The sequence below is a fragment of the Pteronotus mesoamericanus genome, unplaced genomic scaffold (assembly GCF_021234165.1).
Source record: "Pteronotus mesoamericanus isolate MK-2021 breed Mesoamerican mustached bat unplaced genomic scaffold, CSHL_Meso_final scaffold_54, whole genome shotgun sequence".
Lineage (NCBI taxonomy): Eukaryota > Metazoa > Chordata > Mammalia > Chiroptera > Mormoopidae > Pteronotus > Pteronotus mesoamericanus.
This window is the reverse complement of record NW_026555321.1, coordinates 52,974,314-52,994,403: the sequence shown is the minus strand read 5'-3', so window position 1 is coordinate 52,994,403 and position 20,090 is coordinate 52,974,314. Positions and strand designations below refer to the sequence as shown.

General features: G+C 39.3%; 1 protein-coding gene across 2 annotated transcripts in view; it reads left to right on the top strand.

Moving 5' to 3' along the window:
- Window positions 1-8,806: 8,806 nt before the first annotated feature.
- Window positions 8,807-20,090, top strand: part of EOGT (EGF domain specific O-linked N-acetylglucosamine transferase) — a 40,628-nt gene continuing 29,344 nt past the window's right edge. The window contains exons 1-8 of one of the 2 annotated variants that reach the window (XM_054595120.1): window positions 8,807-8,930; window positions 9,528-9,747; window positions 10,341-10,396; window positions 13,109-13,332; window positions 14,511-14,611; window positions 15,226-15,334; window positions 17,218-17,312; window positions 17,662-17,766. In XM_054595120.1, the coding sequence (XP_054451095.1) occupies window positions 13,123-13,332; window positions 14,511-14,611; window positions 15,226-15,334; window positions 17,218-17,312; window positions 17,662-17,766 (620 nt within the window). In that variant the 5' untranslated portion in view covers window positions 8,807-8,930; window positions 9,528-9,747; window positions 10,341-10,396; window positions 13,109-13,122. Of the gene's footprint in view, window positions 8,931-9,527; window positions 9,748-10,340; window positions 10,397-13,108; window positions 13,333-14,096; window positions 14,267-14,510; window positions 14,612-15,225; window positions 15,335-17,217; window positions 17,313-17,661; window positions 17,767-20,090 lie in introns of those variants that run through there. The other variant, XM_054595121.1, reaches the window with a different exon arrangement.

Below are 20,090 nucleotides of genomic sequence, written 5' to 3'. Positions count from 1 at the left end.
CTTTTTTTTTTAAAATGTATAGATATCTAAGCGCAGATGATAGTCATTCTTCCAACTCTTTGGAAGCAGAATTGAGAATACCAGTTCTTTCTTTCCCTTTGCCTCTTTTTTGAGAACTTCCAGTGTTACAGTGTTTAGCACATGGGCATGTCTCAAATGTATGTATACTGTGATTTAAGATATCCTAAATATGGGTAATTTCTGACCTAAGGAAACATTAGTTTCTGTAGTTAATAAGAATGTTCAGAAAAATTTCTTCTCTGTGATCCCTCAGTTGGCGTTTGATTTATTAACTGAAAGTTTTATTCAAATGCTTATTAAATGTATATGATTTATAGTCTTTAGAAAGTAGTCACAAGGAAAAAAAAGAAAATGACTGTAGATATTTTAATCTTGTGTTACTATTTGTTTAGTATGCATACATTTGTACTAGTGTTTCATAATTTTTCATTTTCATTTTCAAAATTAATTTACTCAGTTTTTAAGTATATTTTATAAAGGGCTGAAAGTATGATTTAAACTACAAATTGATATAAATATTTTAAGTGAAATATAAATAATAAGCATGGATCTAATTTGAATAAAGATTTTAAAATAGTAATAATGTATATCATTTTTAACAAAGTGTTCAATACCAATGAAGGGAGGTAGTATTGTTTTATGAAGATAATATAACTTGTATAAGTTTGGAATTCATGTTTTAAGAAAATGAGTAATAGCCCTGGCTGGTGTGGCTCAGTGGATTGAGCACTGGCCTGCAGACCAAAAGGTTGCTGGTTCCATTCCCATTTAGGAACATGCCTGGGTTGTGGGCCAGTTGGAGGTGTAAGAGAGGCAGCTGATTGCTGTTTCCCTCACATATCATCTTTCCCTCTCTTTCTCCCTCCTTTCCCCTCTTCCAAAAATAAATAAAATCTTTAAATTCTGTTATTTAAAAAAATGAGTATAAACCCTAATTTTGTATGTTATTGAGACTATTATTAGTATTAAGCATAGTTTTTTCTAATGAAGATTTAGTTTGAAAAACAATTTTAAGACTGATTGTAACTAATTAGTAATTGTAAGGATGATGTGTACCTTTTAAAAATCTAAAATAGTACCAAAGTATTCTGAAAGTCTTATATTTCTTTATTTAAATAATCAGATATGTTATCCTCTATTTTTAAGTTCATATGGTTTGTGCTATTGAACTCTGCAACTTGTTCCCTAAAGTACTTATAAACTTTTGCTTTTACATATATCCATATTACCTTTTAGCCAATCAAGATCCTTAAACAAAATAGAATAAAAATTAAAAGTATATTTCTTCTTAATATTTAAATGCTGTTTTCAAAACATACAAAAACCCCAAATGCTTCCATATTCCACGATTACAATGCAGAGAATTACTCTTCGTGCTGTCCAGACTCTATTCAGTACACTGCCTCATTCCCTAGTAAATTTAATTTTAGGATCCTCAAGTAATACTAAGTAAGAGGTATGAATGAAAAAGGGGCCCTGTAGAAAACTGGAGAAGCTCAGGGGGCTACTTGGCAGGCCTGACAAGCCCAGTGTCAGGAGAGTAACCACACAGGGTGATGTGATCCAAAATTCCTAACTAGGTGGTCATGGTTTATCTTTACCTTAAGTGAGCTCTGTACATTGTTTTAATTTAGGTAACATTGGTTAATAACATAAGTTTCAGGTGTATAAGTTTATAATACATCATCTGTATATTGTGTGGTCATCACCCAAAATTTGGTCTCCTTCCATCACCAATATATTTGACCCTCCTTTTTCCTCTTCATCCTCCCCTCACCCCCTTTCTCTTCTGATAATCACCATGCCATTGTCTGTGTCTATGAGTTTATTTTGTTTGTTCATCTGTTGCTTTCTGTTTTATATCCTACATATGAGTGAAATATAACTAGCTAAATGGGAAATGCAAGTCAAAATGACAATAAGTATCACCTCACACTTGTTAGAATGGCTATTATCAGTAACACAAGAAATAACAAGTGTTGGAGAGGTTGTGGAGAAAAGGGGATACTTTTACTCTGTTAGCGGGTGCACCCTCTATCAAAACCAATATTGAGGTTCCTTTAAAAATTAACAGTAGAGCTCCTATATGACCCTGCAATCCTCCTTCTGGGTATCTACCCAAAAAAGTTTGAAAGCATTTATTCATAAAGATATATGTACCCCTATGATCATTATAGCACTGTTCAGAATAGCCAAGACATGGAAACAACCTAAGTGTTCTTTGTCTAATGATTAAAGAGGAGGTGGTACATATATACAGGGGAATAATACTCAGCCATAAAAATGATGCAGTATTGCCATTTGTGACAATACAGATGGATGTTGAGAGCATCGTGCTGAGTGTCCATTGTTCTTGTGCATCTAAGTTAACATACCTTTGAATTGACAGAGTAATCTTTTCTAGACCTTTTGGAGGTATAACCACCCTCACAGGAGCAGCACTTAAACTCCACATTGTAATCTTGTTGCCTGAATACCATCTCTATTTTCTGTATGTTAAATGTTAACTATCCGGTACCCATCAATGTAAAAGATGTGTGTATCTCTCCATTTTGCTTTTTGTTCAATCACAAAGATTCCCCCGACTTGCTTTGCTTTCTCCCACCTCCTTAATCTACCGTGAATGACTTTCATTTAACCTTCTTTATGCTTCTTTGATTCTAAATGTATAAAATGAGAACTGCCATTTTATCAATTCAATGAGACCTTGCTTCTGGGCATGTCCTCAGTTTGGTTCAAATAAACTTTAATAAACTCTTACAAGATTTTTTATAGGTTTGGGTGTTCTTATATCAACAGAGGTAATGGGAAGATTTTCTATTTAATATTAAAGTCTCTTCTAATGGGCAGAGAACGTCAATTTTATACAATGCCATGCCCCTTTGTCTCTTGAAATAAACTTTTTTAGAGAGAGGGGAAGGGAGGGAGAAAGAGGGGGAGAAACATTGATGTGAGGGAGAAACAGTGATTGGTTGCCTGCTGGCATGAGCCCTGAGTGGAGACTGAACCCACAACCCAGGCATGTGCCCTGACCGGGAATGGAACTGGGGACCTTTTGCTTTGCAGGAATATGCCCAACCAACTGAGCCACACCAGTCAGGGTACAATCTTAATTTTATTTAATACATATTGTTTAAAAATCTGTGGTCATGATGATAATAGGAAATAGTGCCTGCATTATTACCGTGTGAGGAACTCACTTATGTAGGATCAGTCCCTTATCTACTATTCTGAACTCTTAAGAACGATGTGAAAACTAAATGTTTTATGTAAGTTTGCTGTCAAATATGCTTTGGTTGTAGAGCCTGGCCTGCATTGCAATTTACAGGTTTTATCTCACTTGGTGTGACTACTCACACATTGCTGCAGTAATATTGTGTGAGATGGTGGGGTGCTGACCCAGGGCACGTTGAGGGTGTCAGGTAGTAAGTAAATGGTATACATACTTCTGGCTATAAAAACAATTCAGGAATCCATATGGTCCCAGGGAATTTGAAAAGGGATTTTATACCTGAATTTTAATCTTCAATCTTTTGAGGTTGACACCATTATCATCTCCTTTTTTTTTTTTCTTTTTTATTGCTTCTAGAGAGAGGGAAGGGAGGGAGAAAGGGAGAGAAACATCATTTGGCTGCCTCCTATATATCCCGCAGCTGAGACAGAACACACAACCCAGGCATGTTCCCTGACCGGGAATCAAACCCCTAACCTTGTGGTTTGCAGGATGATGTCCAACCAAATGCTCCACACCGCACAGTTCAGGGCTATCATCTCCATTTTTAAAGTGAAGAAAGGTTAAGTAATTTGCTCAAGATCATATGGCAAGGAGATGGCAAAGTTGGGATTCTAATTTGTGCAGTTTGGCTCCAGAGTCTGTGCTGTTAACCATTAAATACATGGTGCAGCTTCCCTCTTACTGCTTTTTTTGTAAAATCTTAAGCATATCATATAGATAAACTGTAGCATAACATCAACTTCAGGCAAAATTTATTTGTTTAAAACTTTAATCCTTCTGAATTTACAATTTCATCTTGCTTTAATCTTGGATATATCAGAACGAATAAACTATGTTCTGCTGATAGTTTTTTTTTTTTTTGCCTAACACTTTATAAGTTATTCAAAATACAAATAGATGAGCAGCAAACTTGCATTTAGCAAACTTGTACTAAAACGTACAAATTACGATTATACAAAATTTCAGACTTACACAAAAGTGAGAACAGATTATGTGTCCCATGTTCTCATTAACATACACTCTGTTCATTGGGATGTGGCCTAGCTTGGCCCATATATACTTAATGTGCGTGTCAACCCACACTGATGAATTGATGCAGATTTCAGCCATGATTTTAATTACCATATTTGAGTACGGATATCATTATGATCCAGAGTGTTTCTGTAGAAAGTAACTACCTCGGCCTAGGCCAGGGAGCCCAGTCGGTTAAAGTGCCATCTCGATACGCCAAGGTTGCAGTTTCAATCCCCAGCCCAGCACATACAAGAATCAACCAATGAATGCATAAATGAGGGGAACAACAAATTGATGTTTTTCTCTCTCTTTCTCTCTCTCCTTTGTCTACAAATCAATAAAAACATTTAAAAAGTGACTAAATCATCACCTATTTGGTTACTTCTGTCATAATTCATTTAGAAAACAGGATAAATGTGCTTCATTCTTTTATTTACCAGTTTTCACAATAAGTGAGTTCCCTTCTGTCATTAAAGATGACCATTGAGGTTTTTGGCTTGCGTATTTGGTTGATTGTTTGGGTCTTTTAAAATATACTAAAATATATTTTAATTATGTAAATATTAAATAAATATACATTTAAATATATGTACAAAATATATTTAAATATATTTCAGTCTATTACAGTTACCTTTATTGATGCTTGAAATTATCTTCAGCAAGAGGGAGCTTTTTCAGATTGATTCCTGGTGTGACCCCCATGGCCTTTGCTTCCCTGCTTCCTCATGCAATATATTTCATGTTCATTTTGTTCATTTTCTGCCCCACACCCAGGATTACCGATTTTTCTGGTGTGTCTGTTTCTTTCGATGGGAAATGGTTTATAGTGATCTCAGTCTGAGTACATGGGGAGTTTGTTGCTATGGACGAAAAAGGGGTGGTGTAATAAATCATAAATTCCTAACAGGTCAGGTCATAGTGGGCCCTCATGCCCCAGGCCTAAATTGCTTTAGTAAAATGTTTTTAAGCAAGCCCCTTTCATTGTTCTGTCACATATATCAATAGGTTAACACAACTTTTAAATGTCAGAATTAATATCCCTCAAGAGAGCATATAATTTTAGCTGTCCTGTAATCCAATTCCTATCTTGCTTTCTCTCACCTCCATGTAATCTTCCTTAAATTCCCTCCTAAATTCCAACTGCATAAAAGAAACTGAAAACTGTTATTCTCTGGAGCATTTGCAAGTCTGCTTCACAGCAGTTGTCAATTTTGGCTGGAATAAACTCATAAACATACTTTAAAGGTTTGGACATTTCCTACATTGACATTGCTAGAGTTTGTTTCTAGGTCTTTTCAGTGGATGATGACTTCTTTTTCAAAGATAAACTATATTGTTAATTCATATTGATACCTCTGATTCAAATACAGAACTACAGAATTTTTATATAACCTCATCAGACTTGCATCTATACTGCACGTCAAAAGTTTGAGCTTCAAAGATACCATCTTAATCCTATTCGGTTTACCCCTACCAACATTGCCATCAACAATTTGGCTATGGAAAAGTTTATGATTCTTTTTTAATTTACTCCTGAGGGTACATTCCACTAGTATGTACAGACTGTGTTTCTGTTACTGAACAGCAATTAGGGTCCTGTTGCCCTTCGCCACCCTCTATGCAAAATTCCAGAGTCAAAGGTTTGGTGCTAAAGGAAAGGAGTCTTTATCTAAAAGCATCACAGTTTTGAAGTAACAGCTTTCCACAGGCGTTAGCCATTTAAACCTGTCAATTAAGGCTGAACTCTTTAGTTATAGCTTTAATCACTGGCGTTGGGGCCTTTCAAGGCCTGGCAGATCCACTCCAGATTAGGGCAGACAGAAGAAAATGCTCAGTGGTGGGGATACTTGACATGCCTTTATTCATGGGTGGGTGAGCCACGGGGCTGCAAGCTGTGTGTGTGTGTTCAGAGGGAAGGCCCGACCTTAAGTACTAGAGACAAAGCACACCGACAAAAAACCAAAATAATATATAACATAGCGTGATTCCGCGCATGCGAGCCCACTTCAGTTATAGGAACCGTTTATCGGACCCAGTCTGGAGTCTATGAGAACACTATTAGGCCCAATCAAGGTTGTGAGAAACTGCTTCCCTTAGTTACCAAGACACCTGGGTGAGGAAGCCAGACTGCCTCCCTTTACCCTACAATCACTTAAACCTATCAAGGCTAAACTCTTCAACACCTGAGTTCTATCATTCCCCCTGTTAGTTTTTATTTTCTTATTTCTATAGGGTTAATTTAGAAATTAAAACAAAAGATACAAAAGCTACACAGTTTTAGAATAATGGCAGGCTTCTGCCTCAGAGCTCATCCCCTCTAGAACGCTGAAAGAATAACCCTGCCGCTCTCTGCCAGGCCAGCCGAATCCTAGGCTGCGCCAAGAGTTTTTTCACACCCAAAATACCGTCTTCCGTTGGAAACGCAGGCAGCTGCAGCACGACCATCCAGGAATCCTCGAGGACAGAGACAGGCAGTGAGCTTGAGAGTCTGCCCTCATTTTATTTCCATGAGCTCTGGAGGCATCCAGCTTCTCAGCCAATCCCTGTCCTAGGCTGTTTACCATTGCCTTGGCAAACTCCTCCTCCGGCCCCTCCCTAACTTCTCCCCAGGATCTAATCAGATCTCTCGGTATCATTTCTACAATAAGTCATTTGGGATAGTTCTGTTGTGGTATGCCAAAACTGGAGAACATTTAGACTCATTTAATTTCATTTTACTCTGAATCATTAAGGATTGCTTTTTAAAAATTTAATTTCATTTTATAATGTACAATTTTTACTTGATTCTAAAGTCACATTTATCAAATGTATATATATTCAGAGAAGTTATCTTATTACATATTCATCTCCCTTCCATTGTGCTTTTCCATTCAATATGTCCTGCAGTTTATAGAGATATTCCTCAATCCTTTTCCACATCCACATAGTTCAACAGTGTGTGGGTATGCCATAGTTTATTCATTCAGTCTCCTATTAATAGATATTTGAGTTTACTATAATGTCAATTTGAAGACAGTTGAAAATTAAAGTTTAACATGGATATTTTAGGGGGAATTCATGTTGAAAATGGCTGGCAGTATACAGAACCCAATTTCATGCTCTTAAAGCCCCATCACATTTCCTCTGAGTCCGAGTGACCACAGCTTAACATGGAGCCATTTAAAATAGTGGCATATGCATGCCACATCAATCTGATGGGCTTGTATGTCTTTACAAGGAGTCTAACCTATTTTTTATGAGCCTTTCTTGCATATTTTTTAAACTATGTTTTTATATATTATAAACCTCTATATGTATATCTGTATATATACACATAGTTTTTATTTTACATAACTCAGTGGCAAACTAACCTGTTAAAAAACTTATTTTAAATGACTTCAATTCATTTTGAATCAACAGAAAAGCTGCATTTCCTTTGCTGCAAAAATATGGCAAAAATAGGATGGTGGCAAGTAAGCTGAGAAAATCGTTTTTGAAAATTACTGTCATTTGTATGGGGTGGGCAAAGTATGAAATATGCAAAGTCTTTTACATAAATAGTAAAGGAATTAATACTGTAAAGTGCTTCAGAACAATGGTGCATGTCAAACACCGTATGTATTTTTGCTTTATTTGAAAAGAATCCAGATAACATTCCTAATTTATGGGGTTCCTAATGGAACCTGTAGGAAATCTCTAAATAGCATCTAAAAACATTTTAAAAGAATGTAAGCCTGTGGAAGTAAACTGTTGTGTTTCCCTATGATCCTATTACTTAACACTGGTGACTTCATGTGTCTGAGCATGTTGATTTTGATTGTATCAACCTTTACTTCAGTTATGGGAACCGTTTATTTTGATTGATTCCGTGTAATCCATTCAAGTGGATCAGTATTGAATGATCAACTCTAGTACCCTCTATACTTCACAGTGTAGGAGATGGACATTCAAATTATTATGACAAAAAAAAAAAAAACCTGAACAATTAGAATTCAATAATTATAAAATAAAATGATAAAAATTAAACTCCACAAAGTATCATTTGAATTTGATGAGTTTTCGGATAGCACGCAGAGAGGCAAGTATATTAGTACATAATGTGCGTGGACTCCAAAGAAACCTCTTCACCAGAAAGTGCCCCAGATCTGAAAGTTAGGGCGGCAACTTCTGCCTTAATTAAGAAAACAGTGAAAATATGCCTCTCTACAACGCAATCAGAATGGAGAGTCGGGTTTTCCAACACTCTATCCCAGTGTCCTCCATCAGGGCCCGAGAGGGCAGTCGGGCTTCTTCAAGTCCCCCTGCATTTTCCAGCTCTAGCTCTGCGGAGCCTCGCACCCAGACCCTCGGCCGAGAGCGCAGGGAGCGCGGGCGTGTCTAGCCCCACAAGCAGGCCCGCCCAGGCGGGCTCCGCGACCCGGCTCTCGTCCCGCCTCCCCGCGCTGGCTGGCCGAGGTTCCGCGGCTCCCTGGCGCCCCCTGGTCCGGCTCTGGCGTGCAGGTTTCCGGTGAGTCGCAGTAGCTGAATATGACGACTCTCTCTTCCTGAGCAGACACCATCTCCGCCGGCTTCGCCCTGACTCTGGAGTTCAAGGTGGGACTAGCGCCGGGATCCGCGGAGCTTTCACCATCCTCTTCGTGCCTCGGCCCGGCTGCGCGCACCTCTGTCGCTCCGAGGCGCGGTGAGCGCTCCTGGTTTCTTCCGGTGCAGCCACCAGCCGGGCCCCGGGCGGTCGACCCCTTCACCGTGGGCGTAGCGGGGAGGATTCCCGGTCCCCGGCCGACGCCGCGTGGACCCGGTTTCCTAGAACCCTCTCAGGCGCGCTGGGGACCAGGGTCGGAAAGTGTGTGGTGCGGGGCAGGGTGTGGGCGGCCCTCGGGACCTCTGCACCCCTGAGGCAGCCGGGGCAGTGCCTGGATTGGAGAACCTGGTCGCGGCTTGGTGGCCGCGGAAGGGTGTTCGCCGCTGACTCTGCAGCCTGGTTCCCCCACTGACGTTCTAGCCGAGCTGGCACACCTCCCCCGGGCATCTCAGGCAGCCAGAGCCTCTCATCCCCTGCCGTGTACTGACCGTGAGGTTTGTGGCATCGCAGGGCGGGCTGTTTTGGAGTCGTTGTGAGTTTCCGTGTGTTTAGCTTTTCATTGTCTACTGCCATCTTTAAACTTTCCTACGTCTGTCACAGAGCAGTGCTCCATATCACCCACTGTGGTCCCCATCAGCCGTGGCGTTTCACCTCTCATCATCCTTCAGGCATTTTCCTTTTGTCTACCCCGTTTAGGCCTCTGGGAATCCAGTCAAGGGATGCAGGAGTGGAGGGAGCCAACTGGTTTGTGCTGAAGGAAAAAGTACCTCAGCTGGTAAAGCTTCTATCTGCTGGAGAAGGACCTCCACCTCTCCCCGGCGGGACTTGCAGGAGGATTCGACAGCACAAAGGCCTCTGCCTGAACCTGGGGATGTGGTATCTTGCACTACCAGCTACCCACTTCTAGCTTATGCAAGTGAGTCCGTGCCCTCTGCAAAAGCCAGGTCTCTGATCTGAGTCTTTAGATTTTCCCATGACCTAAGCATTATGTGTTCATGAATCCGTGGCTTTAGTTATGGCTAGAGCTCAGTCCAGGACAATGGACTTGGAAAACCAAAGCACAGGACTTGGTCATAACAATGACTTTATTTCTGGGAAGGATGAGTCAAAGGATAGGATGTCCTGTCTCTTGAACAGTGAGGCTTAAGTAGTAGTGGGATTCAGTGAATAGGATTACTACCTGAGAACCCTGCCAGTTGTTTGCTCCTAGGAATGTTTTATCTGCCTGTACAAGTTGATGCCTGCATAAAATAGGCTGCCTCCTTCCTGCTCAGCCTTCCAGTCTGGTTGAGGGTGGTACCTGTAACTCTGCTGCTTGGTATTCATGAAGGCAAAGAAAGGGCACCAGGAGCTAGGCTAGGCCTTATATCACTAAATGCCAGCCCCTTTGTGTACAGGCTATCTCATAAATCATTTTTTTCTCTTAACATTTCCATTAATTCAAAACATCACCTGGAGTGTAAAATCTACCTCACCATCTTTTTAAGGTATATATTTCATTTCTGACAGGTTTTATATATCTGAAACTTCACAACAGCTTCTGAGTGGTTTTGAGGATTAAAGAGGTAAATATTTTCATTATAAGATACTGTTACTATTAAAATGTACTTTTACTTTTATGAAATTGCTGTCAACTGAATGTTTAATAAAAGTTCTAACCAAAAAGATTAATTCAGATCACCTTTACCACAGATAATAGTATATTCTTTAGCCACACCTACATTATATTTACACTCTAGAGAGGAAAAGATTTCTTCTTGGTGTCCCCATTGTTCAGTGATGATCTGTTCACCTTGGAACTTGAGGCTTGATTGATTGTAACCGTCTGTTTCTAAGAGCCCCATCTTTACTGCTCCCACAGGGGCATCTAACCTGAGGCCCACAGGTGCATGCAGCCCAGGAGGGCTGTGAATCCAGCCCAACACAAAATCGTAAATTTACTTAAAGCATTATGAGGGTTTTATGTGATTATGTGTCACTGTGTATTCAATCCATGGCCCAAGACAATTCTTCTTCCAGTGTGGTGCAGAGACTCCAAAAGGTTGGACATCCCTGCACCTAGTTAACGAGGACGGCTTTTGAAAGTTTGGTTTTCCAGTGTGCCCCTGTGACTGCAGACTGTGCTGGGGAGCAGCTAAACTGTAATATGGCTCTATCACCTTCTGGAAAGAACACTTTTTTTTTTTTTAATGTTGCTTCAACAGCAAGTCTTTTTTTTTTTTTTGAGATTTTATTTTTTTATTCTTAGAGAGAGGGGAAGAGAAGAAGGAGAGAGGGAGAGAAACTTTGATGTGTAAGAGAAATACCGATCAGTTGCCTCTCACATGCACCCCATCCAGGGACTGAACCTGCATCCCAGGCATGTGCCCTGATGGAAAATCAAATCAGCGACCTTCGCTTTGCAAGATGATGCCTAACCAACTGAGCTATACCGGTCAGGGAGCTTTTTTTTTTTCTTAATGGAGAAGAGATAACACTGAAGGGAACCAAGAATGATTATTGTCTATGATACTGTGATTATTGTCTGTGCTATATAGGAGAAATCTGGTACAAGAGATTTAATGTTTATGGGATGAGTTAGAAATGTACTAAGGTCTGTGACCATTATCTTTTCACAATTCTAAAGCAGGACAGGGAGAGTTTAAGCGTCCAGTCTCTGAGGCGGACTGCCTGGATTTCAATCCTGGAGTTTTCTGTCTTAGCTATTACTATCATAGACTGTCATACATACCAGAAGATAAGCTTCACAAGGGCAAGGAGTTTAGTTCTTGACTGCATGTTCATTGCTTCATCCTTGGTACTTAGAGTACCTGGCACATAGTATATTCTGACATACTGCTTGTGATTATTCGTTTTATTCAGCATATACACACTTGCTCAGAGCCATGGCACTTCCTTTTTCTTTTGTCCCCCTGGCATGTTTTCCCTGTTCCTTATTATTCCGGTTTCAGCTCAAATGTTACTGAGCACCCCACACCCCACCCAACATGGCTTTAAATATTTATTTAATAAACACATCGAATTAAACATGCCAGGAACAGCTAAACACTTTATCAATATTTAACTCAAAACAACCCTATGAGGAAAGCTTATTATAAATTCCATTTTTACAGATGAAAAAGCTAAGGCACAGAAAGGTTAAATAACTTGCTCAAGGTTATACAGCTTAGGAAGCTGCAGCTGGATTCAACCCAGTTAGTCTAGTTTTAAAGTCTTTGTTCAAGCATCAGCAAACTGGGTCATATCAAGGCCTTCCTCCTATTTTTGTAAATAAAGTTTTATTAGAACACAGCCACCACCACTCCTTTAGCAGAGGCCATGGCTGCTTTCCTGACGAAGGCACTGTTCAATAGTTGTCACAAAGACTACAGCCTGCAAAGTCAAAAATATTTTACTCCTTGGCCCTTTCCAGAAAAAGTTTTCCAGATCCTGGTTTATTTGATTCATAGCCCTTGTCATCATCTGAAGTTGTGGGTTTGATTGTTTATTTTATGTCTCTTGCATTAAGCTATAAGCTCCATGAGTGCAAGGGGTCTTTCATGCTTTGTTCTCCTCAGTATTCTTAGTTCTGATAGGAAAATTCTGAGATGTTCTCAATTAAATTACAGGGGCCAGAAAGTGAGAGAAAGAGACAGACCTGTTAGTCAGTGCATGGCTGTGGGCCAGCTAACAACAGACGGTTCACACTCCTGTTTTGCTTACTGGGATTTTGGGTGAATTTCCAGGTGATTATTCCGCAGATTATTTTAGCCAGGCACCATCAAACCCCAAGAGCCTTGCTTGTTTACACGTGGGCTTTTCAGACCTGTCCCAGTCAATCCACAGGAGCTGACATTTCTTCCTGTGGACTCTGCCGTCCCAGAGCTGGTGCTTCACCTCCCCCACCCCTTTACCTCTATCTACACGTAGATTCTTGCAGACCACGCCCTTCTTCCTGCTTTCCTCCTACTTGATGCATAAAAAACTCCAGGCTGACAGATATGCTGTTGGAAGTTTAGACTCCATGCCCCAAGACCCGTCTTCTTTTTTTGGCTGGCTTCTTTGGCTTAGTAAAACCTTAGTTATAAAAAGACTTGCAGCCATAGAAGTTAAAATATTTTAGTGTCACAGCTCCTAACACAGTGCCTGGTGGATAACAGGTGCACAGTAAATATTTGTTGAACAAAGGAACATTGCTCAGCGATGTAGCAAAGTTCATTGTAATTATGCTTAGCCCTTGATTTCTTTGATTTTTAAAGGATATGTCTTAATGAACATGTTTGCAATGTGATCTGTAGGTTTGGAGGTTGCTATGTTAATGCTGCTTGTCTTTGGACTATTACTGCATGACATCCCACTGAGCAGCCAAGATGAGGCTTCTTCTGGGGCCCATGGCATTCCGGGAGAACCTCTGTTTAACTATGCCAGCATCCGCTTGCCAGAGGAGCACATTCCCTTCTTTTTGCACAATAATGAGCATATTGCCATGGTCTGTAAGAAAGACTCACATTGTCCTTATAAGGTAAGTATTATTCCTTTTCCTCTTATTTATTAAAAGTGTGCAATTTAGACTAGCTTAATAATTCTGCTTTATAACTTGAAGGTAGAATTTCATCTTTTGGTAGTAACTGTAAGCCAATTATTGTATTTCATGTAATGCTTTTAAGTGACCAAACTTTGCTTAAAATGATGTCCTACTCACAGCAGTGAGATTTAAAATCTAAATCATTAGTAAAAATAAATAGGCAACTAGTACTATTTGTATACTCCGAAAATGAATCAAATTATATTTTATGCACAAAAGGATAATATTTGGTTCAAGGTGTGAAATTCTTTTTCTTTCAACTACACCTAAGAGGGTCTCATAGCACTTAATTTTGATAATAACACCACTACCCTGTCTCCACATAATTAAGACTGCTACTGTAGCTTTCCTTCTGTTTTAGAGTTGTTGGAAAGGTCACAAATTGGAGCCCATTAAGAGGCCTCTTGAGGCCCTAGAGATCAAAGCTGGGCAGACTAGACACTTCCTTTCCCACGGTGCTGGCACAGGAAGCCTGCTGAGAAGCAGGCCTGGGACCCAGACTTGGGAGTCAGACCACAGTGCTCCTGAGCTGTGCACAGGAGCTTTCCAGGCTCTCCGGCAGACAGCAGCTGTGGTGTTGCCCATGGGCTGCAGGACTTTCCATATCTGTGGGGTCTCTGCTGATCTTGATGGATGAGTAAATTTGTTGATCCATTTAATTTAGCTTTGATTCTTTTGGTGATAGAAATTTCATTACATTTTATTTTATTTGTATTTAATTTGTTATTGTATTTTTTTCCATTACTATTTATCCCCTTAGAAATCCCATTTTAGATGACCCTTAAGAGACTGATCAGTTTGCTCACTGAAGAAAGGCCGTTCATGAAGCTGCCTCCAGAAATTTCAATTCAAATGGCCTTTGGTAGTCTAGGTAAAGCCTAGACTTTTGTTTAGGGGACAGACTGAGTAGGAGGTGGTGATTAAAGATACTGTTTTTAAGAAACTTAAGACTACTTACTCTTCTTAGAATTGTTATTTTTATTGCATGAGTATGTATTATAAAATATAAAAGTGATAGTTCTATAAAGCTTTGTCTTCTTCATGGAAAAATCTAAGAGTTCTTTCTGAATGTCAGAATATGGGAGCCCAGTCTAAATGCATGTTTTATGTTCTAGAAACACTTAGGAAATCTAAAGTACTGCTGGGGCTATGAGGGATCCTGCAGACCAGAGTTCAGGTTCAGTTACCCTGTTTGCACCTATGTTGACATGGGATGGTAAGTTTCCAGATGGACTAATTCCTCCCCTTTAAGTCTTCTTTCTCTGCCCTGGATGCTGATACCCCAATTCCCAGTTGGGCTTTTTTGATTTTAGATAGTAATTCCTTTAGATATCAGTTTGTTTACACAGTCATGGATTCAAATGGACTCCTTCCCTTTATACACACACAGGAATATCTGTCATTTCCTCTGCCAGAGGGAGAAAACAGTATATAGAGCACAAAAACTATTTCCCCTTAGAAAACATGAAGAAGATAAATTGATGTTTTCCTCATGACTCTGGAGGGGAAGTTAAGTATAATTACTATTTTCAGAACATGCACAGCTAATGGAGTAAGGAAAATATAGTAATCACCAGTTAATTCTCTTTAGTTTCAGATGACACTAACTTCACACATTTATGTGTGTATTTGTATTATAAGGGAGTGCATCTGTAAATAATGTATTTTGGTAATTTCATGTAGCAAGGGTTTATTTTAGGAATATTGTGATAGTTTACTAAAAAAAAATTAATGAAAATCTTATAGCAATTTAACCTTTAGAAAGGAGATTCAAATTTCAGAAAAAGTAAAAAGGGAAAAAAATGACAGAATGTCTTTGTTTTCAAATAGGACAGACACCCTGGAGTCAGCCCAGGACACGTTCTGGAAGCAAGCTGACTTTGGATATGCTGGAGCGCGGCTGCGGGAGCTGCGTGTGCTCTGCCAGCCTGAGCAAACGGTGGGATGGCCTCGTGGTCACAAACGTGCACTTAATGTATTTGTGCCCTTTAGATCATGATGTGAAGACAAGGGAGACAGTGCTGTGAAAGGACTTCTTGCCCTCATGTATTTATTGGCCTAGATTTTTATTTAAATTCTAAAAACATGTTGTTCTGTGTCCTTTGGTAACTGTGTCCTCATTTCACACATATATTGGATGGCCATATTTTGAGATAGTTAAAATATCACTAGGTTTAGCATTTTTCCCCCAACATGTGCTAAAGAGGATAAATTTATAAATTGTATCTTTACATATTTCCTTGCAAGTAGTTTGGGACAGATGATTCACCCCAGTTTGCAAATGGCTGTTCTATATGTGAGTTCACAAACATAACAGAGAGGCAGGGCAGAGAGGAAAACAGGATCCTCAGAGACGTCAAGCAACTTTTTAAGACCACACAACTTCTACACAGTTATACATCTAGAAATAGAATGCAGCTTTTCTGTGTGCTGTCAACTGTGCCACATTGCACAGAGCTGGTAAAATAAATTGTCGCCAAGAGGCGGTTTGGGGTAGTCAGAGGAAGGACGGGGTCCACACTACAGGATTCAAATCGTGATTCTTGGACAGTTTTCTTTTTTTCAATTCTGCTTTTACACAATTCCTATTTCAGAGCTTGTGGTAAGGATGATACGAGATTCTGTATATAAAAATGCTCAGTGCAGGGCCTGGGTCCCAGCAAAGGGCTCAGTGTTCATTTTTAAAGGACTGGGAAATTGCAAGCACTTATGATTAAGGTCTATTTATCTTCCAATGGTTTTGAACCCTGGCCAAATCTCTGACATCTCAGGCATCTCCTTTATCTCCAGGCAATCCAGAAAAGTAAAAAAAAAATTGTTTTAAATACTCTTGCATTAATAAAACAATGTATGTTCTATATCACTTTTATAGGATGTCACATAATAGAACTTTAAGCAGTTCTCGCAAGGAAGCATGACATTAACCTGCACTGCTGCAGGTTGCCTTTAACAGATGTTGTTTTATATGTTGAATCCTCTGGCCTGAGTCTAGCTGTTCACATGGAAAGGACAAGGGAAGAGCCACAGCCCACCTTGCACACCTCTTCCCAGGCAGTTTGTAGAATGCTTTCTTGGCCATGATCTACCTCCACAGGCTTTGTGCTACCAGAGTATGATCCCTTACCAACTGTGGATTCCAAAACACCGTCCAGACCAAGGTGAAGTCCTTGTGTTCCTGGGAGTTATGGGAAAAACAATGAAATGGCATTTAAATCTAGAAATAAAATCATTGAAACTCTCTCTTTCAACACAAACCAGATTGGGAGAGACAGGAACAGGTTCTGATAGTTGAATCTTAAACTCATTTATTTCAGTGATTTAGAAAACACTGCCCTCATGTTACTGTTGAGACAGGGACTCATGGTTTGCAGAGAGTACCTCTTATATTGTCATGCTGCCCTTTCAGCCTTGTATTTTAATGTCTTGTGTGCATTCTTGTTTTATTTGGCTTGTCTTTGAAAAATGCTTTTTCACACAACTTGTGGTGGTGATGGTTGTGAGAGCTTTTTTTCACTTTTCTTAAAGGACTGAACCATGCATTTAGCTCTTGTCTTTAAAATTTGAGGTGATATAAATAGAACATTTGGAAGTTTTTAGCCACCTAAAAGTGTGAAAATTTTCAAACCTATGCTTGGCCAAAGCCTGCTGGGGCGGGGAAAAGTCTTTAAATACAGCAGTCTTTGGGAAGCTTGCCTCGCCACACTGTGGTGTAAACCCGAAGGTACATGTGCCATCAACATTTCTAGCAAGTATGGGTGTGTCCTTGAAATGTTAATACTCAAGAGGTTTTTTTTTTTTTCTTTTTTCTCAACCTTACTTCAGAATGACTCGAGTCTGACATGTTCCCGTTACCTTCAGTATTGCAGAGCAGCCAATCTCTATCTTGATTTAAGAAACATCAGGAGAAACCATGACAGGTATTTAAGTGGTTGATGTTAAAATCTAATGGAAATTCTGAAATATTTTTAGGTCCAGGGATATGCCTTGGATTTGCTTCATACTGATACGGTGATGGGGTTGGGGACAGGTGGAGGGTGGAAGATTCATACTGGCCATGAGTTGACCATTGTTAGGCTGAATTACAGGTCCTTCAGCTTCCTATGCCATTCTGCTACTTTTGTATATATTTGAAATGTTCTATTATAAAGAGTTAAATTCTGATGGAAAACCAATTTTGGAATTTGGTAAATCACTTTGGTTACAACCCATGAACTTGAGTCATGAAAAAATTTTCCAAGCTCAACTTAATTTTTTGTTACCCATCAGATTTAAGGAAGATTTTCTCCAGACTGGTGAAATTGGAGGACACTGTAAACTTGACATTCATATGCTGATGTCTGAAGGTCAGCGCAAAAGCCCTCTTCAGTCTTGGTGAGTTGTTTTGTTTCTGTTTTTACTATATTTGTAAAATATTTGCCTTTATATCTGGCACTTGCAGACTTTGGTAAGGACTTTCAAATGGAAAATTTTACTTCATTTGTGAATAATTTGGCTTGAATTTGGGGAGCAATGACTACTGATTGAATCTGCCAGTTATATCTGAATTAAATGTTTTTTTCCTGTTTTGTTTATGTTTTTATTTTCTCCTTTAAAACATTTTATTTTTCATGTTATTACAGTTGTCCTAATTATTCCTTTTCTGCCCCCTCCATCCATCCCACCCCCCACTCCCACAGTCAGTACCCTCATCGTTGTCCACATCCATGGGTCATGCATACATGTTCTTTGACTAATCCCTTCACCTTCTTTCATCCAGTCCCTGACTTCCCCATCCCCTCTTATAGCTGTCCATCTGTGCCATGTTTCTATGTCTCCGATTCTATTTTGGTCATTAGTTTGTTTTGTTCATTACATTCTATTTGTAAGTGAGATCACATGGTATTTGCCTTTCATTGGCTGGCTTATTTCACTTAGCATAATATTCTCCAGTTCAATCCATGCTATTGCAAAAGGTGAGAATTCTTTCTTATTTACTGCTGTGTAGTATTATATATGTGTAAAATATTAGGAAGTATGATACAGTGCTTACTGATCGCTAATGAAGAAAAATTAGTTCAAAATGAGTTTTTATTAACTCCTCATTATTGCTATATGTGTTTTGGGGAATACACTTTTTAAAAAAAGAAATACACATTTATTGAAGAAGTGTGTAACAAACATATAGAGAAGTATGCAGTTGGATTATGAATGAGTAAACCTACTTGCGTAGTTCTTACGCAGGTCAAAAGTAGACCCTCATCAGCACCCCAGGCTCTCTTCTAGTCACAACCCCATCTTTCTTCCAAAGGCAAACACGTCCTGACTTTCAACACTGATTGATCAGCTTTTTGAACTTTATATAAATTGGAGAATACATTTTGATTTAAAACATTTTCAAAATTAAATCATTTCTATGGTATACCAAGAAATTTAACAGTTCTAGAAGTTAAGGAATTAGGATAATTTAAGACAACTTTATTTTAAAATACTTTTAGACAGAAGTTTAAACATAATACAAAAAGTTCTCATTGTACCCTTATCCTGACTTCCTCTAATGATGACTTCTTACATAAATAATATAGCTCAATGATCAAAACCATGAAATTGACATTGGTTCAGTGTTAATAATGAACTTATTTGGATTTTACGAGTGCTTATATATGCTCTCATTTTTTTTGGATATCTAGATCTATGAAATTTATATCACATGCCTAAGTGCATGTAACCACTACTGCAATCAGGATACAGAACTGTACTAGCATCCCAATGAAACTCTCATGCCACCTCTTTATAGTCTGAGGTTCTGAGCATCCAATTCCAATATGTGTGAGGGGGTTTCCACATACAGGGAAGCAATTCTCTGAAACCATCTGGGCGTCCTACAGTTCAATTCAATTCTGACATACTGTTCCACAGGTTAAGGGCTCAGTCCTACAAGACTTCAGCTTCCCTTCCAGCCCCTGTCCCAAGGCCAGGTTGTCACCTGTGCTTCTGACTGATCATCTATAGATTGGAGGTTCTAATAATTCCCTTCTTAGGTTTAATTTGCTAGAGAAGCTCATAGAACTTTGAGAAACATTTTATTTATTAAGTAGTTTATTATTAAAGAATATAGTTGAGGAACAGTCAGATGGAAGAGGTGCATAGGGCAAGGTGTGGGGAAGGGTGCAGAGCTTCCTTGACCTTTCCAGGCATGCCAGTCTCTCCAAATCTCTAAGTGTTCCCCAACCCAGAAGCTATCCTTTTAGTTTTTCTATGGAGGCTTCATTATACAGGCATTGTTGATTAAATCATTGGCCACTGATTGATTCAACCTCTAGCCTGTCTTCCTTCCCCAGAGGTCAGGAGATGGAACTGAAAATTCCGAACCTCTAAACACCATTGATTCTTCTGGCAATCAGCCCCCAGCTTAAGGGTGGTCTAAAAACTACCTCATTAACATAACAAAAGACACTTATTGCACTCATCACCTTAGAAATCCCAAGGGTTTTAGGAGCTCTGCCAGAAATGGAGAGTAAGACCTAATGTTGTAATATTACAATACCACAAGTCACATAGGATACTCTTATATTAACTTTTGAGGTCAAACATTCATTCTAAGCAAATCCTTCAGGATAATTATCTACCATACATTTGTATAACATTTTATGGTCTGCCATGCAGTATCTTCTTTGACTTAACAGAGTTTTGCATGGGAGTTCCCGTATTCTAGTGGG